Source organism: Aptenodytes patagonicus, chromosome 7 (assembly GCF_965638725.1).
Source record: "Aptenodytes patagonicus chromosome 7, bAptPat1.pri.cur, whole genome shotgun sequence".
Lineage (NCBI taxonomy): Eukaryota > Metazoa > Chordata > Aves > Sphenisciformes > Spheniscidae > Aptenodytes > Aptenodytes patagonicus.
The window spans coordinates 45689152-45709556 of NC_134955.1; the positions used below are offsets into that span (position 1 = coordinate 45689152).

The 20405-nt window shown below is 41.5% G+C and overlaps 1 protein-coding gene across 1 annotated transcript; it reads left to right on the top strand.

Moving 5' to 3' along the window:
* The first annotated feature begins 5363 nt into the window (after positions 1 to 5363).
* Positions 5364 to 8837, top strand: SSTR1 (somatostatin receptor 1). Its single transcript, XM_076345065.1, has one exon. The coding sequence runs from the start codon at positions 5523 to 5525 to the stop codon at positions 6726 to 6728; it is 1206 nt and encodes a 401-aa protein (XP_076201180.1). The 5' UTR covers positions 5364 to 5522; the 3' UTR covers positions 6729 to 8837.
* Positions 8838 to 20405: the final 11568 nt, after the last annotated feature.

Below are 20405 nucleotides of genomic sequence, written 5' to 3' on the forward strand. Positions count from 1 at the left end.
GTAAGAGACTACTGAATTAATCAGTGGGACTCCATTGAAATGACTCAGCCTTCCAAAACTCTTTTGAATTTGCTGAATGTTCACAGTATATACAAATTAGAGCAGTTACACGGGCTACCACATCATTGCCATGCTGAAAAGTTGAAGGATACTGATGAAAACTATTCATATATTTTCCTGGGTTTTAAATATTTAATAAATTACCATAGGCTTCCTTTTAAGTGTCTTGACTGTTTCCTTTTTCTTGCCACAATACTCGAGACAGAGTGACACTAGATGAAACGCATCTTGACTGACAGAAAGTGTATCATCTGCCTTGTGAGCCGTTCGTAGGGTTTTTTTAGATGGGAGATTTTGAGAGTCAGCCTTACCCTGCCATCAGGAGAAATGTTTGTCAGAAGGCTGTTTTTAATTGCCACTGGCTTTCTTGCCTCAAATACTTCAGATGGAGTTGCATCTGAATGGGCTAGCATTCAACTGTGGGAAGAAAATTAAGGATCGAGCTCCCAACATCAGAGTGGGAAGTTCTTCATTAGCTGGAGCTCTGGGCTTTGCCTCACATAAGTCTAACCCTACGGTGTGCTTGGGATGGACCTTACCCCGACAACCCAGACATGTCCCGGAGGAGAACGTGGACAGGGGAGAAAAAGTTGTGAAGTATTCTCCTCACCCTTTGGCAGCCCCTCTTAAGACTCGGCTCCCTTGGAGCTCTTGGCTTTGTCTCTTTTCTAACCCTAATCCAAGGGTTAGATAAGAGTAGTCATAGATTGCACCCTATCCTGAGAGCCCAACCTATGTCCCAGAGGAGAAAGTCGTTAGGGGATAGCATCTGTGAAGTCTTCCCCTACCTTATGCAGCTTTTAAACCCTTTTTCTACCCCTTTCAGCTGGAGCTGTTGGCTTTGTCTCTCTCCTGACCTTAAACATAAGTCTAGGCGTGGGATGAACTGTACCCTGAGATGCCTAGCATTGTCCCAGAGGAACAAACAATTTTTCAGGCATAAGCTCTTTGCACAGCCTCCCCCACCATTGGTCCTCCCCCTTGCATCCCCACTGCACCTGGAGCTATGGGCTTCGTGTCTCTCCTAACCCTAACTCTAACCCTAGGCATGGGCTGAGCCTTAGCCCTAGACTTCCCAGCATGGCCCAGAAGTAAGAATTTGGGGGAGATAATTTTTTTCCACCCTTCCAGGGGAGGCAGGTGTTGCTACAAAAATGGGATATTGGAAAGTATATACGTGTGTCTTAGGCCAACCTGCAGACTATGTTGAGAAGGTCAAGCTGCCCTTCCCTGTTTTGTGACAGGCGGATTATAAACACAAGCTAAGACCTCTGGCCTACTCTTTACAGGCAAAGTCCTTAGGTAAAAGAACAAACCATAACAAAAATAAAATGTCTAAGCATGTTCCCAAATTAGAGTTGGTTTATATCATCAGAATTTCTTCTTTAAAGGATATTTGATTGTTGGAACAATGCCTTTTGTTTCATGAGGTTGAAATGAGCCAATGTTGGTATTTATAATGGTATTATATCATTATTGGGATAATAAACTGCATTATTTCTAATCAAGCATTGCTACTTTACCAAGTAGTTGAGGTTAGAAATATATGCTTTTGAATCATGAGCAACAGGCAATTGAGCGTTGGTAAAGATCAGTAGCTAGAATTTCTCAGTAAATTAATACACATAAACTGTGTTAGAGCAATCGGCCTAAGTGACTAGGCAGGCATTCAAACAATTCCTTTTTGGAAAATGCTATTATTCTCTAATGTGAATGTAATTTTCGGTATCCAAAGGAAACTTCAATGAATGGAGATACAGAAATCTTCAAGCCTTCTAAGTAGGACATATAGCATATGTTACCTCATTATAATTATGCCTATGATGGCATTTTGTTTTTTCTGGGCATACACGTCAAGCAGGTATGTGTGTGATACCTAGTGAGGTTAGTACCTTTGCAGGAGTTACAATTTACAGGTAATTTATTTTGAATCATTGCAGTAAGAGAGAACACTATGCCCACATCTATTTCAACAGAAGAGCTTTTACTGACCCTTTTGGGTGCAGGACATGGCCAAATGCTAGCATTGCAAAGTAATTAATTAAAATAGGCCAAAGCATGGATAAAATGTCTAAAATGCCTCCATGAGTGACTGTGTTTATATGTGTGCAAATGCAACGGAGGGCAATGCAGACAAGAACTGAAATTTTGTGGTGATGACACTACTATTTATAGTTTCAAAACCAATCCTTTTTGCTCCCATGTTTGTAAAGAGCAATCTAAAAGCATTCACATTTCTAGTCATACTATTGTTAAATGCCAGTTTATAACAATATGAAAGAAGGAAACCCCTCAATCAATGCTCCATAAGTAAATGCCCTTTAAAACAAATGCTCACGTAAACAAAAAATGGATTATATTTGAACTATAGGTTTTCAAACAGACTAAAGTGCTGCAATCAACCAGATGTTCTTGTTGATGGGCTTGCAGCTATTGACTTATGCTCCTTCTCATGTCAGTGACTGAAAGCTGATTCATATTCTCCCAGAATATAAACTTTAAAGAAAATAATTCTCCAGCTGAATTTACATAATCGTAGAGATTTGAGCAGTGTCAAATAGCACACTGCAAGTAAAGATTTTGAATGTTGTAGTTAAATATAAATCTTTTTTTTTCACTGTATACTGGAAGCTCTGATGCTAACACATCAGAATATGGAACCTCTAAAACCCCAAATGTAAGGATGAATTTTCTGAGAAAAATTTGTATGACATCCCCAAGTGCTCTAACATCTAGCTAAAACGCTCATATACAGCAATAGTCCTAAGAATGGTGAGATCATTTGCAAAGGCTGCTCAATAAATGCATTTCTATACTAGAACATAAATACAAAAAGTCCTCAAAAGTCATGAAGAGTATCACTCAAATAGAACTTGTGTGCAATTGCTAAAAACTGAATAGGGTTATTTTTATATATCATTAAATTTATGTGTAGGGTGGTATATATACATATATATGTATTCATAATCTACTTTTTAATCAGAGAAGAAAAGGAAACAGCTTGCTTAAGGGTCATGCAAAAGTGTGCATGTGCTAAATGTAATACCTTTGACAAGGTGTCAAAGAGCACACGCTGGTCACATTGGAGCGTCTAGGTGTATATTGATTGGAGGTGATGACTGACATGAGGAAAATCATACAGTCAGAGAGGTTACATGTATGTGTTGGAATAGCTGCTGGTGGTGGTAAGGGGTATAGGGATATATACGGTGCTAGAGAGAATAAATACCTGACGACGGGTTATAATGAATTGACGGTAATGCTGTGTGTATCTGCATATTAAAGTGGTGGGTAGTGATAATACGTATGATTGTGATGGTGGGCAGACAGTGATAACAAGATGTGTGAACTGTAGGAGGTGATGGGTATGCACGATAAAATGAGTAGGTTGTAAGGATGCATGTGTGGTGCTGAGTATAGTGGTGCTGTGGGGAGCATATAGCAGCATATGCACTGTGGTGATATTTATGTGGTGTGGACCTGCTGTTCTTGACAAAATTGGTGGTGCTCATAGGCGACAGTTTATGTGAAGAGGCAGGCTGATGTCCATACAGGTGTGGTATGCTCACACATATGAGTGGCTTCAGCCAGCAGAATAAGCAATTACCAAGTATTTTGTACGTATGCCTGTGCTGAGGGAGTGTTGGTGCAGTGAGCAAGTGTGAGGGTGTGTGTATTAGTGAGTAACCATGTCTGGTTAATACAGAATGGGCAGGTGGTGGTGGTATATGGAAATTGATTAAGTGGTTATGTATAAGCATGTAAGGACAGACTATGCATGGAACAATAACATATAGGGAGATAAGAGACGTATTGCCCAGGAGAGGTGTATGTGAAGGTCATACATTAAAAAAAAAAACAACATACAAAAAAGTATGCTTGCCAGGCTATAGAGATGCAGTATTAGGACAATCTGCTGGTGTTCATGTGTGTTTGGAACTGGTGGTGTGGATGAGGCATGTAAGGCAGCAGTGTCTGTCTAGAGATGACAGTATGAGTAGCTATCGGTGTATATGACTGTGTTTGTCCAAGATCAGGGTGTGTGTACAAAATAGCATGGTATAGGTCAGTGTGTAGAAGCAGTCTGTGGGTGGGTGGGTGTATGGGTGTAGCGTGGGATAAGTCATTTATGTAGTGATGGCTATGTATATGTAGAAGTACTGTATGAATGGAGATGGTGTCAATGGTTTGTGTCACTGTGCAGTGCTGAGGAGGGTTTATAGCTTCACCCTGTGTGGATACAACCCTATCAGGGATATGCATATGTTTTAACAATGTTAAGGGAGGGCGTTGTAGTGCTGGTGATGGAGCATGTGATGGCTGAACTTGAAGTGATCCTGTGAGTGGAAGCAGTATGTGAGGGGACAGAAGAGTGGACAGATGATGTGTTTGCATAGCAGCATAGCCAGGATGGTCTTGGCACCATCGTGGTGTAAACAGTGATGGCGAGCTGTAGTCTGCAAACTGGTGCCTGCACTGTTGGATGTGTGGTGTACAGAGGCAGAGCATGTGTTGGGGTGTCAGAATGGGATGGGGGGGCATGTTTCAGGACAGAGCATGTGGAGACAGGCAGGGCTGTAAAGTATTGGATGTTGCTAGTGTACGATGTCTGGTGGTGGTGGTGGGACAGGACAAGGTGGGGGGCATGGAGCTGCGTGGTGGTAGGAGGCATGGGCATTGCTGTTTTCAGGCAGTGCTGTGCACTTAGGGTTGAAGGTTATGCGGTCTGTCGTAGTCAGTGTCATGTCTGGTGCCAGCGCCATAGGGTGGGCAATGCGCATGTTGCAATGACAGGAGAAGGTTACAGCAGCTGTGTAGGCATGAGGCATGTCTGCCCAGGTAACATTGCCCACCCACCCATAACACAGGCTTTTTACCTAAAGGAGAAAGGATGGTCCCTTTGCCTGGGGTGCCCCTGGCCCGGACACAGGTGCCATGGAGGCGGAGCAGTGGAGAATGGATGGGGAGGAGAGGATGCTGCCTGGGGGGGGGGGCAGTGCGGGGTGGGAGGGCAGTGCAGGGTGGGGGAAACAATAGTGGATGGGGAAAGCAGTGTGGGGTCGGGGAGCATTGCCGTCTGGGGGGGCAGTGGGGAGGCTGCACTCCGGCAGCCCCGGAGCCGCCAGAGCTGCGAACAGCCAGAGGGCGGGATGGGAGGCGGGCGGGCGGGGTGGGGTGGGGTGGCTTGGGAGGGACAGCCACTTACGTCTCCTCCAGCATTTTTTTTTTTTATCTCTTTCCCTCCTCCTTTTCGTAGCTGGTGACGCGCCGCTGCCTATTAATCATTCACCAGCCGGGGAGCAGCAATTGCTGCCACTCGGAGCGAGCGGCGCCGGCAGCCGTCTCCTTCCCCCTGCCAGCGCCCCGGAGCAGCCGCGCCAGGAGCCCTGCCGGGATGCCGAGCCCGGCCAGCGGCAGGCGCCTGCTGCTCTGAGCCGGGGGCGGGGAGGTCCGGGCAGAGGATGCTCCCCAATGGCACCTGCACCAGGCTTCCGGGCGGTGCAGGCAGCGACGGCGGTGCAGGCAGCGACAGCGGCGGCAGCGACAGCAGTGGCGGCGGAGCCGGCAGCGCCTCGGAGGAGGCGGCGGCGGGGGGCATGGACTCGGGCGGCAGGAACTCCTCTGGCGCCCCGAACAGCACCCTGAGTGAGTCTCAGGGCAGCGCCATCCTCATCTCATTCATCTACTCCGTGGTGTGCCTGGTAGGACTGTGCGGCAACTCCATGGTCATCTACGTGATCCTACGCTATGCCAAGATGAAGACGGCCACCAACATCTACATCCTCAACTTAGCCATCGCAGACGAGCTGCTGATGCTCAGCGTCCCCTTTCTGGTCACCTCCACCCTGCTGCACCACTGGCCCTTTGGCTCACTGCTCTGCCGCCTGGTGCTCAGCGTGGATGCCATCAACATGTTCACCAGCATCTACTGCCTGACCGTGCTCAGTGTGGACCGCTACATTGCTGTGGTGCACCCCATCAAGGCGGCTAGGTACCGCCGGCCCACTGTGGCTAAGATGGTCAATCTGGGTGTCTGGGTGCTTTCAATCCTCATCATCCTGCCCATCATCATCTTCTCCAACACAGCGGCCAACAGTGATGGAACGGTGGCTTGCAACATGCTCATGCCAGAGCCCACCCAGAGGTGGCTAGTGGTCTTTGTGGTCTACACCTTTCTGATGGGCTTCTTGCTGCCTGTGGTGGCCATCTGCCTCTGCTACATCCTCATCATTGCCAAGATGCGCATGGTGGCCCTGAAGGCTGGCTGGCAGCAACGCAAACGCTCGGAGCGCAAGATCACCCTCATGGTCATGATGGTGGTGATGGTCTTTGTCATCTGCTGGATGCCCTTCTACATCGTGCAGTTGGTCAATGTCTTCGTAGAGCAGGATGATGCCACCATCAGCCAGCTCTCTGTCATCTTGGGCTATGCCAACAGCTGTGCCAACCCCATCCTCTATGGCTTTCTCTCGGACAACTTCAAGCGGTCCTTCCAGCGGCTGCTCTGCCTCAGTTGGATGGACAATGCTGCAGAGGAACCCATCGACTACTATGCCACTGCCCTCAAGAGCAGGGCATACAGCGTGGAGGACTTTCCCCCAGACAACTTGGAGTCAGGGAGCATGTACAGGAATGGCACTTGCACCTCCAGGATTACCACCCTCTGAGGAAGCATTCCTGCCCACCCCGCTCCCCTACTGCCCCCCAGCAGGAGGGTGAGCAAGGCCAGGGCTGTGGCATGGGGAGGCTGGGAGGGAAGGCACAAGAAGGAGCAAAGAAAACCCCACGTCCTCGGTCTGCTGCCCCATCCCCCCTGTCTGCCTCCCTTGAGAGCAGATGCGTTCACTGATGCTTTGACACCCACTTAGCAAATTGCCATACTCGTGGGCCGACTTAGGGTCTGGCAGCCAGGCTCTGCCACCCCTCTCTGGGTCTGACCCGCAGCAACTCTCCCCTCACCTTTTGTACAGGTTGCCCTCCCCCTCAGTTGGTGGGACCCCCCAGACCACTGAGTCGAGCCTGCCTCAGTCAAGCCCCAGCATTCAGGCTCAGACTCCCCGTGACTGAAAGCGACCCTGATCAGCATCTGACAGTACGCACCTCCCCTGCAGAGAGTAGAAATGCTGGGAGAAGTCCTCCCCAACACGTCTTGCCCTCCCCCAGGAAGGAGCAAGTGGCCTCTCTCTGCCCCCTTCCAGGAATAAAAAAGAAAGTGGGGAGCAAAAAAGGCCCCGAGAAAAGAAGCAGCATAGTCATGGAGCCGTCTTTTGTTTTGCAGACAGCTTCCACCTCACTGGGGCTCTGCCTTTCTGTGCTACGCTCAGGGGAAGCAGGGCAGAAAAGGTCTTCAGGAAAAAATCTGATTATTGCTGTGCTTCAGAGCTGCGCAGCAGGTTGCTGATAACGGGAGATAAACAGTCCCATGACTCACGGGGAGCAGAGCACTGAGCCGGGAGTCAGGGGGAGCACTGAGCTGGGAAATGTTTGAATGTGTCCATACATACAATAAATGTGCTAATAATCAAGTTTAAAGGGAGCGCTAGACTGTGAAGCTATTGTCTTGTGCCTGCACCATCAGCTGTGAAACAGCGATGAAGGGAGCTGAGACAGTTTTGAATGACCTGGGTGGCCGCAAAGTCACTTTAGCCTACATGGAAAAAGAGGGATTCATTTCAAAATCTCCATCAGGCTCTGAAATAAATACTTGACAAAAAAAGTAGCTGTTTGATAATAGCTATTACCCTAGCTCCAGTTTTTTCTGTTGCACTAAAAAAAATAAAATGGGTTTCATATGTTGCCAATGTAATATACTGGCCCAGAGCTTCTTAATGTTTCATTTCTGAGAATTTTTGGTTTTAGTGTGTGCCAGATGTCTTTTTGTTTGATTTTTTATTTAATTCTTGTCACTGTGTTGTGAACGTGTTTCTCTGAAGCAATTTATACTGTGTACTTATGTCTGTGGTGGCTACTTGCAAGGTTGCATTTAAAATGGGTGATGCTCAAGAAGGCTCCTTTTCAGATAAAAAGGTTGTCACTTTTTCTAACTCTTTCATCTACACTGTCTCCCCCACAAAAATTCTCTCTCTTGAATTTTCTCTCTTTCCCTCTTATGACAGAACAATTTTTGTACAGTGAATGAAGCTTTCTTGTTTGATAAATGACAGCTGATTAAACAAAACCTTCTATCCCCACTCCCTCTTATCCCAGACGTAAGAATCGGTACGGACCGTGTTGAAATAAGCAGCTATGTTTTTTGCTTTCTACCACTTATGTTAACAGTGTCACACAGTGGCAGGTGTCCCAGTAGCTGTGACAAATCACTTCTCTAGCACAATACTGTGGTTGTTTTTAATTATAACTACTGGCAATCTGAAGCAAGAGATTGGGAAAAATCTCTAGTAGCAGCATACCCGTAGCATTGTACTGGTAGCTACGGTGCTTAAGTACAGTGTTAAGTGTAAGGTTGACAATTAAGGCATCTAGCATTTGCAGTGGTGGACTTACTAGAGGTTTTTGTTAAATTATACTCTTTAACTTTTCTCAGCAGCAAAAAGCAGGATACTACTTTGTACATTTCTTTCACCAAAAATTAGGTACTGTTAAATGAATGTATAAATTCAGTATTTCAAAGTTGTCTGATTCAAAGCCCATCGAAATGAGAGAAAAAAATCCCAGTTCACTTCAATGGACTGTGAGTCAGCTCCTTTTAGTTTAAAAATTGCTAATGTGGAATCTGTTACATCCTTATTAAAATATTTTGTGAAAAGCTTTAACAATTGTACAGTTTCTTTTCTTTTACTTCCCAGTGGACCTCATTTAAAGAAAACATGCAAATATTAATTTTGGTAAAGTTATACATGCACATATGGGGGGAAAAAAGGACGAAATCTCTTTATAATCTCATTTAACTTTTCACAGAAACCAAACATCTGTCAAAACAGTAAAATGCCCCACGATACCATGCCGTGCTATTTGTAGAGCTTCACTTAAAATCTCACAATCTCTTCAAAATGGTATAAAACTCATAATCTTATGTTGCCTTTTCCACCCAGGCATATTGTTATGTATGGTCAGATTAAATAGTCAGCCTACTTTCTACTGTTGGATTTGTTTAACATCAGACACGATGATGCAAAAGTTAAGAAGCAGTGATTCATACCTGATACTCAGCTTTGATGAAAAGTTGAGCCTGTTTTTGTTTCTTTTCTTTTTTTTTTTACTTTGCCTTTAAACAAAGCTGTGATGGATGCCTGCACACCTACCAGCATATGCACTTTAATTTCAGTTCTCCCAGGCAGGGTGCAGCGGGGTGGTGTTCATACTTGGCAGAGTAGCCGGGTGCTGCCGCAGAGGCTGTTGGTGCCTCAGTAGATGGCAGGCTTTCCTTCAGATGGATGCACTAAATTCGCTCCCAGCCAGCAGTGCCCATACGATTACTGGCTAAAACACCCTCTGTAGTTTCAGATGGAAACAAAATCTGTTTATCCTAAACTAACAGTTCTTCCTGCTATTTTTTCACCCTGAGTTTAGTTTGACTTTGGCAGTGGGAGAGGTGATCAACAGCTGTAAATCACTCTTAATTTCCTTTGGAAGAAAATGTTAGTTCATTCTGTGTTATTATTCTAAATAGCAGAACACAACTACCAGGAAAAAAAAGTTGTCCTCGTGAAATAATGTGTACCAGAAAGCAAACAGAATTCTTTTTAATGCTTTCCAAATTGCAAATAAGAGTCTTCAGATTTCATAGAAACAATTTGAACTAATGCTTAATTCACTGAAAAAAAGAGTACAGTGACATATTTCTTGGTCACATTTTGCTTCTTTATACAGCTATAACATAATTCATCTACAAATGGGTAAACTGTAATTTATAACCAGTAGTATGTTGCTGCATTTTACCCACGAGTTTAATATTTTAAAAATACTGCATACACTTTGTTATGGAAATTGGCCTGTCCCACTGAAATCCAAGCAACTTTTGTTGTTCTTTGTTTAGCCTAAGACCTATACCCAACCGTGTGATAGCTCTGAATAGTATCTAGTCAATGGACTGGTGTATTTCCCATGGCACACACAAAGAGACAATGGTCTTCACATGGCACATATATCAGGTACCTCTGCAGCATTTTCCCGCTCAAAGGAGGGTATGGAGGACATTACTCTCCTTTCTCACGAGGCTTCCCAGCGCAGTAGCAAAGAAGACACATCTCAAAATCCTGGGGCTGACTGCTCTGTGCAGTTAGGGGGCTTGAACCAGACTGGTCACAGAGGCACTTAATAGCTGGGCTGTGGATGAAAAAGGTGATGGCCACATGTAGATCCTCTGCCTCTTGAGATGGTCCCTACAGCAGAGAACATCACGCAGTGTATGGTTTCTTTGCATTCGACACTTAAAGAACCCATTTGATTTCTTCACAGAGAAGGAGAATCAGATTTCTGAATGTGACATAAGCATTTCTGAAATGCCAGATTTCCAGTGAATCAGAATAAAATAAAAGGCTTTCTGGCTGTTTTTGAAAAACTAAGTCTGCATTTCAAATGTATATGTCACACTCCATTAACACTGTGACCATATACTGTATTTTGACCAGTTTCCAAAAATCAGCATCCTAATTTTAAATATTAAACTAAATCTTACTGAAATAAAATGACCCACTGATGAATAAGTTATGTAAGATTTGACTTTTCTCTGCCATGTTTCCAGAACAGCAGCGTAAATTAGTGTCTTAAAATCCTGCCAAAAAATCCAAGAAAAACAATTTTTAAAAAAGCCAGAAGAAATTAGCCAGGAAAGAAACATCAATCCAATGTTCTAGACTCTGTGATTTCAGCCCCTAGAAACCTTACCTGACTCCAGGGCTCTACAGACAAGAATGTGAATTATGACTCTCTAGAGGAGAATAAAATATTTCTACTGCATTGTGTATTCAGCACTTCCATCCTCTTCAACACAGAGCCTTGATGGACCAATAACTGCAGGCTAAGCCACAGGAAGAAAGGGTAGTTTACTAATTAGATTTCTCTTTGAGAATAATGCTTTTAGGTATTATATTTTGTAGAGAGAAATAGCCAAGAACAGGTGAACCAGAGCGTATTTCAAAGTATGTCACTAGACGGCCACAAACCAAGCACGGTTTCACAAGAAATGTGCTTTTCAATAAAAGCTAACTGCCCACCCCCTTCCAACCTTGTTTCCCCCAAAGCCTAAAATCTGGGTTTGGCAGAGTAGTAAGCAGCCTTGAAGCAGAGAGAGCAAGGTGGTGTATCCTACCTGAGATATATAGGTTTTCATTTCCAGTCTGGATGGAATACATTTGTTGTTATATGCTTATCATGTCTATGATGGGTAGAGTCACCTTGAAAGCAATACAAATGTACAGAAGACCCATTCTACTCTCCCTTTTCCCCCAAAAAAAGCCATTTCTATACAGGTTCTTATGCTGTGTAATATGACTTAGGGTCGCTCTGTGGGTTCTTGAGCTTCCTAACTAGAAAGGCTTGGATAAAAGTGCCCAAATGTATAGCATATGGGAGTTGTAAGACAGATAAGAATTATCGGGTTTATGACTTGGGACCTGCTGATCACTGTGATGATCACGGTAATTGGATTGTATTGGCTCTGCTTACATTGCTGGTGACAGGGCTGTTTTCAGTGTATGCATGGGCCCTACCAATCATAAAACTCTAAGACAACCCAGAGGGAAGCTGTGGGCTTCTGCAAGGGTGCTGTAACACGCTGCACTTCGTAATGCTGAACGCTGAGTAACGTCGGTGCTGGTGCTGACAGACTGATGAAAGCAAAGGGCCACAAGTTCAACTGATTCATGCAGGACTTGCAGGTACTCCAATTTACAATGGCAAGCTCAAATGATTGCTGGTCAGCTGGAATAGTTCAAAATGTGGCAAAGCTGTACAAAGCAAGTATGTATGAGTGTATACACACACACACACAACATGCATGTGCATATACATGCTTCCTTGTAAAATATATAAACATCCTACTCGGTCCATTATCCAACTTGTAACGGGATGAATTGGAATGTACATTGGTTATAAAGGAATTCATGATTAGTAAAATTCAGATTCCAGTTGCTGGGCAGTTAGGTAGCATGATTTTACTATTTAGGCAATAGTAAGTCTTTGGTTTGCTTTTGTGTTGCTCTGATGTATAGAGGAAATTGGAGCATTAATTCTGCTAAGGAGGTGAGTCCATGGCTGGAGAGGTTGGAGCTGGTAGGAGAAGGAGATCTTGGAGAGAAAAACGTGACTAGTGTTTGATTTAGAACTGGAGTGGCTATATTTGGAGATATCCCTTTGATGTTCAGAAAGTTTGGAGCTTGCTAGCACTCACTGAGAGCTGCAATTGCCCAGCACTTCAGGAAATCACTCCCCATGCCTACTACATGGACCAACCACACCCTTCCCCAGCTAGGATAAGATGAACATCTCCATCTGAGGTCAAACCAGAAAATTAATGGAGGCTATGATTATGGTCTTTTCATTATTTAACTGGGATAAACAGGTTATAATACATTGTAAATGTATAAAAAAAGTGCATTATCTGTCAGAGTACCAGCTAAAGGCTGGCAATCTTGTTGCTCTCTGATTTCTGTTAAAAACAGACATAGATGGAACTTGCCCCCTTATCCAGTCAATGAAACACAAGTCATGGATAAAAGAAAAATTTGAAAAGCACTGCTTTATTGAGCAGAAAATCAATACCAGTATTAGTGAGTTTATTTTCCTAACATTGCAGCATAATTATTTTGTATATCATTTAGTCACAGAAAGAGAAAAGACACTGTTAGAAGCTAAACTGACTGTACAATATTGTAAAGAAGCTTTTTTTAAGGAGTTTCATATGTCTTCATGAAAACTAGAACAACTTTGGTATTAAAACATGCTTATTACCTTATGCCTTGTATTTTCTATACCATTTTGTATTCTTTCTATAAACTCGAGCATCTGCATAAGGAAAGTTGCTTATTTACCCACTGAAGACTCTTGGCTACTATCAGTAACTGATTTCAGTGATGTTTTGAACCGCTACCTCAGCTAGTCTATGGTCATGTCTTAGATTTACAAAATTACACAAATCAATTGCAAGACTGACTGACCGAATGAAAGAAAATTCGATGAAATGAAAGACAAGAAACACAGAGAATGTATTTTTTTGATGGCACAGGATATACTTTGTTTTAATTTTTATGCCAGTAGCTGTTAACTGATCACATAATGAGCCCAGAAGAAATTGAATCTCATCCGCTACTCGTACTAATACAAGATTGTACAAAATCCTCATCAGTTAACTGGGAAGAAAAGTTATGGGAATGGGTCTCTCAATGCTTGTATGTGAAGTTGTTACAGGTGTGGGGAACAGGTGGGGTTTTAATTGTCACTGTTGTCATTCCTGTTATTTATGGTGGAAAAGAAGGTGCAAGGGTTGCAGGGCTTTATGGGGTGTCATCAAAGACCAGGCAAAACATTCAAGATATATTCACATCAGGGCAAAAGACTGGATATTTGGGGAGAATGGATATGAAATAAGGCAAAACTGGTGGATTTGACAGTGATTTGACAGAAATCTGACACTGAACAGCCTTAGAAAGAAGGAATCTGAAATGGAGAAAAATCAAGGGTGGGATGCCCAGGAGAGGCCATTTTGTTAAGAAAAAATAAAAAAAAATAGAGTTCAGTACAGGCATTGTAAAGCAGGACTTGGCTCTTTCACATAATTAATTTAGATTGTTTAGGGTATAGCAAATACATAAACTTCCAACTCAGCAAGAAAGATGAAGTTTTGCTTTTCATGTCAGCTGCTATTTTCAAAGCGGGCTGTTCTTTTCGAAGGTTAGAAAGTATCCAGGTATTTTTTCTAAGAACCAAGTGATAATTTAAGTACTTTATGGAATTACTAGAAACTCAGGAAAACAATGCAGAAAGAGGTAGATATAGATTTTTTAAAATGTTAATTAATTTTGGATTTTTCAGATGCTCTGAATTTCATGGATTATTTTCTTTCCTTTTATCATTAAAATAGAAAAAAGTCTTATCAAATTTTTGCTTAACACAAACAAAGAAGAACTCCATATCAACAAGGCAGAAATGGAATACAACAGCATTTTCTCTGCTTTTTCACATCATAAAGTAAGATTTACAGAATTTCTTACTTTAAAAGCATCTTTAGTGCTATGACTGAGAAAATTACTTCCCGTAAGAGAAATATATACTCTTAAGAACAAAAGGTGATGTTCACGTATTCCTCTCCACAGACCTTGAAACTCTGAACTTAAGTTTAGCATGAAGGCATAGAGCGACATTCCCAAGATGGCTTATCTGATCTACAGAGGATTGCAGGTTTCAGTGTACTCATTCAAGAACCTTTCATTAGAACTAAGATTTAATTGAAAACAAGCAAGAGAATAAACTCCCTAAGCATGGAAGAAAATCTCCTGATACATTCATCTTTGTGGAAAAATATCTGTCAGTCATATTTACACTGAAATAGATTCTAGAGTCCGCAGAAGGACTACTCCTGATCAGACAGAATTTTGCTCAAAAAACCTATTCCCACAATCTCAAATTTTACTAGGAAAGCATATTCTCTGTAAATGTATACCAATATATGCATACTTTAATTTTTAACACAAAAGAAGAATATGCATTTAAACCTAAGTTCTTGTCTTTTACTGCAGCAAAGTTGACTTTATATGACAAGCCAGTAGTACGTTCTTTTGAGAGATCTAAACTGGATTTATGGAATTGCAACGGATGTTAATAGCATTATTATGGTTAATTTATCTCAAAGTAATGAAAGCTTCCTCAGTAGTATCTGTCTGATGTATAGGTAAGTAAAAGAGGACTTGTGATGTAAAAGTTTTGGATATCTAATAATATAACGGCATTAAGTATAGGGGAGAACAGACCATAATGCACATTGTATATTAATAGATTGATGCTCATGTTGCATGTTATCTTCACATCCCTTCAAGCTTCAGAATCTAGAAAAGAATGAAAACTAACTTTGTTTTACTTAGGAAGACTAATGCATGTGTTCTTATGATTACTTATTCTCTTAGGACATCAGAACTCCTTCAAATGGACCAGAATCTGCTACATCATCTCGGTGGTTAGGCATAATTGAAAGAGAATCAATTCACTTCAAGTGCCACCTCTAACACTGCAGAGTTGCAAGGCTTATTGCCATGAAATCTAGGAGGTTTGTATTCTGAGAAAAAGCTGCATGCACTACATACACACAATTCATTACTTGCTTGGAGAGGGAAGAATTTAAACACAAACAACAAAACATTTTTTTTGTGGACCGTTATCATGACAAACTGACTAGTAACTAAATTTCCAGACATCTTTAATAATTCATTCTTCGCACAATTAGTAAGATGACCCACAACAGAAGAAACAGATCCTGATTTTGTCCTAAGAATGGACATTATTTGGCTGAACACTGACTACAACATACCTAAAATGAACAACTGAGTAAAAAGCTAAAAATATTCACTATGTTAATGTTTAATTTCAAAGCAGGGAGCTGCATATAAATTAAGAAGGATGCTATAAAGAAATTAAAAGGAACAGTTAAAAGGGTAAAGGCTTGCAGGTGGCACTGGGACTATTTAATGATATTAGGGGATCAGATTAAACACATATTACCTACCAAAAGAAGACATTAGAAGACCACTTTCCCCTCAAAAATTCTAAAAGGTTAAACAGTACACAGCAGAAAAGGACATAATTTAACGTTGAAATCAAGTACAAATAAAGAAAACAGAAGAAAGGGTGAACTTTAGCAAATAAATAGTAAAATTTTAAAGCAGGCCAAAAAAAAAAATTTAGAGGAACATCTGCCTAAAGACATAGCACCTACCAATGCAAAATCTAGTAGAGCAGGAAACCAACCAGTGTACTTACTGCTGATGAAGGATGATTGTATTAAAGAGTGTTTCTGGAAGAAAGAGCCACAGGGAAAAAGCCATAAAATCTTTTTGCCTCTGTTCATTATAGACTATCCTTTTTTTTTTTTTTGGAAGACGGGCAATGGATAAGCCTGTGGAGGTTCATCAGAATGAAGAGTTTGTAGGAATTTTGGAGTGAATGAGACAGTGGACAGGACAAAACTATTAGCAAAGGCTTGTGCTCCCCTAAGAATTCAGAAAGAATTCCCTAATGAAAGAGCTGTACTATTAACTGTGGTGAAACCTGCTGGAAACCCACAGGGCTCTGTCCTGAGGCTTGTCCTGCTCAAATTTCTCATAAATGTTCTGGAAAAAACTTGAGGGATAATTCTTTGAAAACATCAGCACAGTTCTCTCCAGGGGTCAAAACAAACAAATGGTTGTGTTAGTAACCAGAAGATACTGTTAAGCCGTCGTAGAAGACTATACTGTACCTGCATCTCCAACAGTTTCTAAATTTGGATTTCACGAGGAATCAAACAGTATAAGAAAAGGTGCAAAAGGTGAAAAAAAGAGTAAAAAACCAATCAGATCTATAGAATTGTTTCTAAAAAAGAAGAAACTAAATAGACTCCTCAACTTGGGATAGAGATGAGTGAAGGAGTGTATGGCAAATGTATGGAAAATCAAGAAGATGAACTGGTCTACTTTTTTATGTCACGTCAATAAATTGTGGAACTAATTGATACAGGATGGTTGGATGCCAAAAGTAATAAATCAAATCCAAACTCTGTTAGACAAATTGATGGAAGTCTACCAAGCATGACATGAACTCAGTCTCAAACTCAAACCTTAAAACCTTGCAACCTTAAAAGTACCTAGGAGAAGTGTCACTTACAGATGTCAGATTTCCTATTCTATTTCCTAAAGCATTTGCTATTGTCACAGAGAGATTACTGACTTAGATGACTTTTAATCTCACCCAAACTATCTGTTCTTATGCTTCTATGTTATGTTCCAGGGAACAGTGTAAACCATTCTTATCAGTCCAAAACACGAGAACCTGCTGGTTACGTTCCAAAAACAAAACCATGCTTTTCTGACGTATTACAGCCCATGTGCTGTTCCTGGATTAATGACTGAAAACATTTATTTGTTTGCAAACCACCACATTTTGAATAACAAACACCTGAAAAAATATGCAGCGAGAAGGTGGTAAGGATGGATACATCCTGGTAAAGATGGATGCTTGCCTGTCTTTCTTATCTCTCCCTCCTCAGCTCATCCTCTCCCTGGACCTGCAGGATTCTTGCTCTTTACGTTATCCATGAAATACATAATGGTAGTTGTTTCCCCCTTCCTTCCGCCTCAGACTTGCAATACAAAAGGACCAGCAGGTGGCAGGAGGGAAAGGACATAATAAATGTGGGACCACCTCCACGTCTCTGCCTTCCCCACCTCCACTGCTGCCTTCAGGTACCTCACCTACAGCAAAGCAGTCCTTCAAGTCTGCAATATGGAAAAGGAAAAAGACTTGCTTACAAACAGATGACCCCCTGTTCACGTTCACCTTCCAGCCTCCCAGTGACAGAGCTCTACAAGTCCAGAGGAGAAAGGCAAGGCTGCATATTGGGGGAAGAAGGAAAGGCATGAAGTTTAACCTATTTTGAAGCCCTGGGAGAGTGGTTACTGCTGCTGCCTTGCTGTATTTGCCTTTCAAGTCAGTTATATATCATTAGTGAAGTGTGTGAATCACCACTCTACAGCCTTGATAAATGTCCACACCTTAAAGAAATAGAAAATATTATTTCTAAAATCATAGAATAGTTTGGGTTGGAAAGGACCTCTAAAGGTCATCTAGTCCAACCCCCCTGCCGTGGGCAGGGACATCTTCAACTAGATCAGGTTGCTCAGAGCCCCGTCCAACCTCACCTTGAATGTTTCCAGGGATGGGGCAGCCACCACCTCTCTGGGCAACCTGTGCCAGGGTTTCACCACCCTCAGCGTAAAAAATTTCTTCCTTATATCTAGTCTAAGGAACTAAGTTGCATGTACCAGTTGCATGTACCATGCAATAAATGAGAAAAGACAATGAGGTCTGAAAACATGAAAAAAATTAAGTGATAGGAAATTACGCTTCCTGGGGAAGGCACAGAATCCATTCATTTTTTAATCTTCTTTAAGCTATATCCTACACTTAAAAAAGGAGGAAAGTTCTTTGAAGTATTTGAATTTTGCCCATGTCCACTTTTAGATTTCACTTTAATCCTATAACACACTTAACCAAGCCCTCAGCACCATAAATCATTATTAAAAATTTGGGGAAAATTAAAACTTTATTTCTGATTATTTTATGAATACAAATCATTAAAAATTCATCAGATGTTCATTAATAAAATGTACAGCTGACAAATGATGTGCCTACCAGTCAAACTATCTTTGAAGGAATTAAGGAAATCTAAAAATTAGATTTAATAATTGGCAACAGGGGACACTTTTTGGACCACTGTGATAGATGAGAGGTTTGGACATTCCTACTTTTTGCAGAAATCACCATTTTTAAATGTGGACTCACATATTCTTGCGTCCACCATTTCATTACCGTTACATTATTACATCCAGTCCTCTAGTCAAGAGCCAGGGTCTACAACACTACACATTACCCCAGGGAATTTACAATTTCAAAAAAACCACCTAAACCACTAGAACTGAGAGTACTAAATTATTTAAAATCTTCCATACAAATGTATCCATTGTAAAACTCACAGATACAAAGTTTATATGTGATTTATATGGCTTTAATATGGGATGAAATAATGTTTTTTGTCTCCTGGAAAAACAGTTGCAATATGCTTATATAATATGTTTAGTCAAAGGACATGTATGTAACGTGAGGGACAAGGTCAAGATTTGTCTCCATCTCTCCTATGTTTTGGAAAAATATTTACATTTGATTGTGTGTTTTACATATGGTGTTACATAAGAATTAAAAGAAAGTTGCGTCCAATTACATAACCAGACACTTTTATTATATCAATCCTTGTTATGATTATCTGTACTCATTATGACCTTACTTATTCTTCTCCTATGGATGTAAACAGCAAACACTGCACTGAATCTGCCTTGCAGACCACTGAATCATGGTTATGATATGAGCCAATAGTTCATGTCACAAGTCAGTTGTCTGTTGTTTCCTATTTAAGAAAGACACAATTTAAATTGAGAGTGGAAAGCAAAAGTGATTTATCCTTTCTCCCAAACCATCCACTTCTTGGTCTGAACCATTAGAGGAAGAGAAATTCATGCATTTCAAACCTGCTCAGGTTCCAATCAAATCCAAATGATTTGGCTTTGTATTCTACTGACTGCAAAAAGAAGGTAAAGAAACCCAAATAGACAAAACAAGAATCTCTAACATGTAAAAACAATAGAAGCTATGCTACATTATGGCCATTTAGCCACGTCTTGAAGAGACACAAGTCACTGTGAGCTTGCTTTTAGAAAAGTGACTTGCACAGCTGGAGTCTTAGGTTAGCTGTTTTTTCTGATTTAATTTTAGATGTGTGTTTTACAGGCATTTAAATATGAGTAGCCTCCCTAGGCTTTCTTTACAGTTGATGTAGAAAAATGGCACTTTTAGGATGCAATTCATTGGCCCTGTGTTCAGCATCTAGTCTAAAATGAGAGAAACTGCAAGTACATACTTCTCTCCATAGGCTGTAAGGGAGTCTAGGTGAGTAGATGAGTCTAGATGAGCTGTTAGAGATGTCTACACCTGGTGAGACAGATCCCATCCTTAGATGCAAAATAGTCTGGTTTCAGCTGAGTCAAATTATAAACCAGAGAAAAAAAACCAGAATCCTTGTGTAGTCCTTTAGACAAATGTCTAATGCTTAATCCTGAATCTGGAATGTGAGAAAAAGAACTCTGAAATCAAAACGTGGTTTCACAGGAAGCCAAGGCAAAGAGTGAAATGAGAATACTAAAATGAGACAGGTGAATGCTTGCAAGGGCATGAACTTGTACATTTTAACTGAATAGTCTGAGTCAAATCCTGAGAGACGTCAAAAGAAGTAGTCAGTTACAGGTGCTTAACTCAGCAATTAGCTGTGTGCTTGGTAAGACTCCTGAAACAGAGAATGAGAGTATTTCTAGAGCTTAGAAAAACATACCTGGACAGTTGTACAGTCCCATTAAGAGTTCAGTCATCTGATATGTGGGAAAGAGGAAAAAATAGAAATAATAATTTAGGGAGGCTCTCATTCATCTTATACAGCCCCTTGTAGAAGAACGGAGCTCCACATACGCTGCCGCCTAACAGAAATTATTTACAGTGACAGTAACAGGAGCGGTATTAAGACAAAAGGCATTAATGGCTAAGTCATTTTCCAAATCTGTGCACATCTGAATGTAGAATCAAGCCTCCTACCG

Coding starts and splice junctions, on each gene's coding strand:
- SSTR1 (XM_076345065.1), top strand. CDS start 5,523: ATGCTCCCCAATGGCACCTGCACCAGGCTTCCGGGCGGTGCAGGCAGC.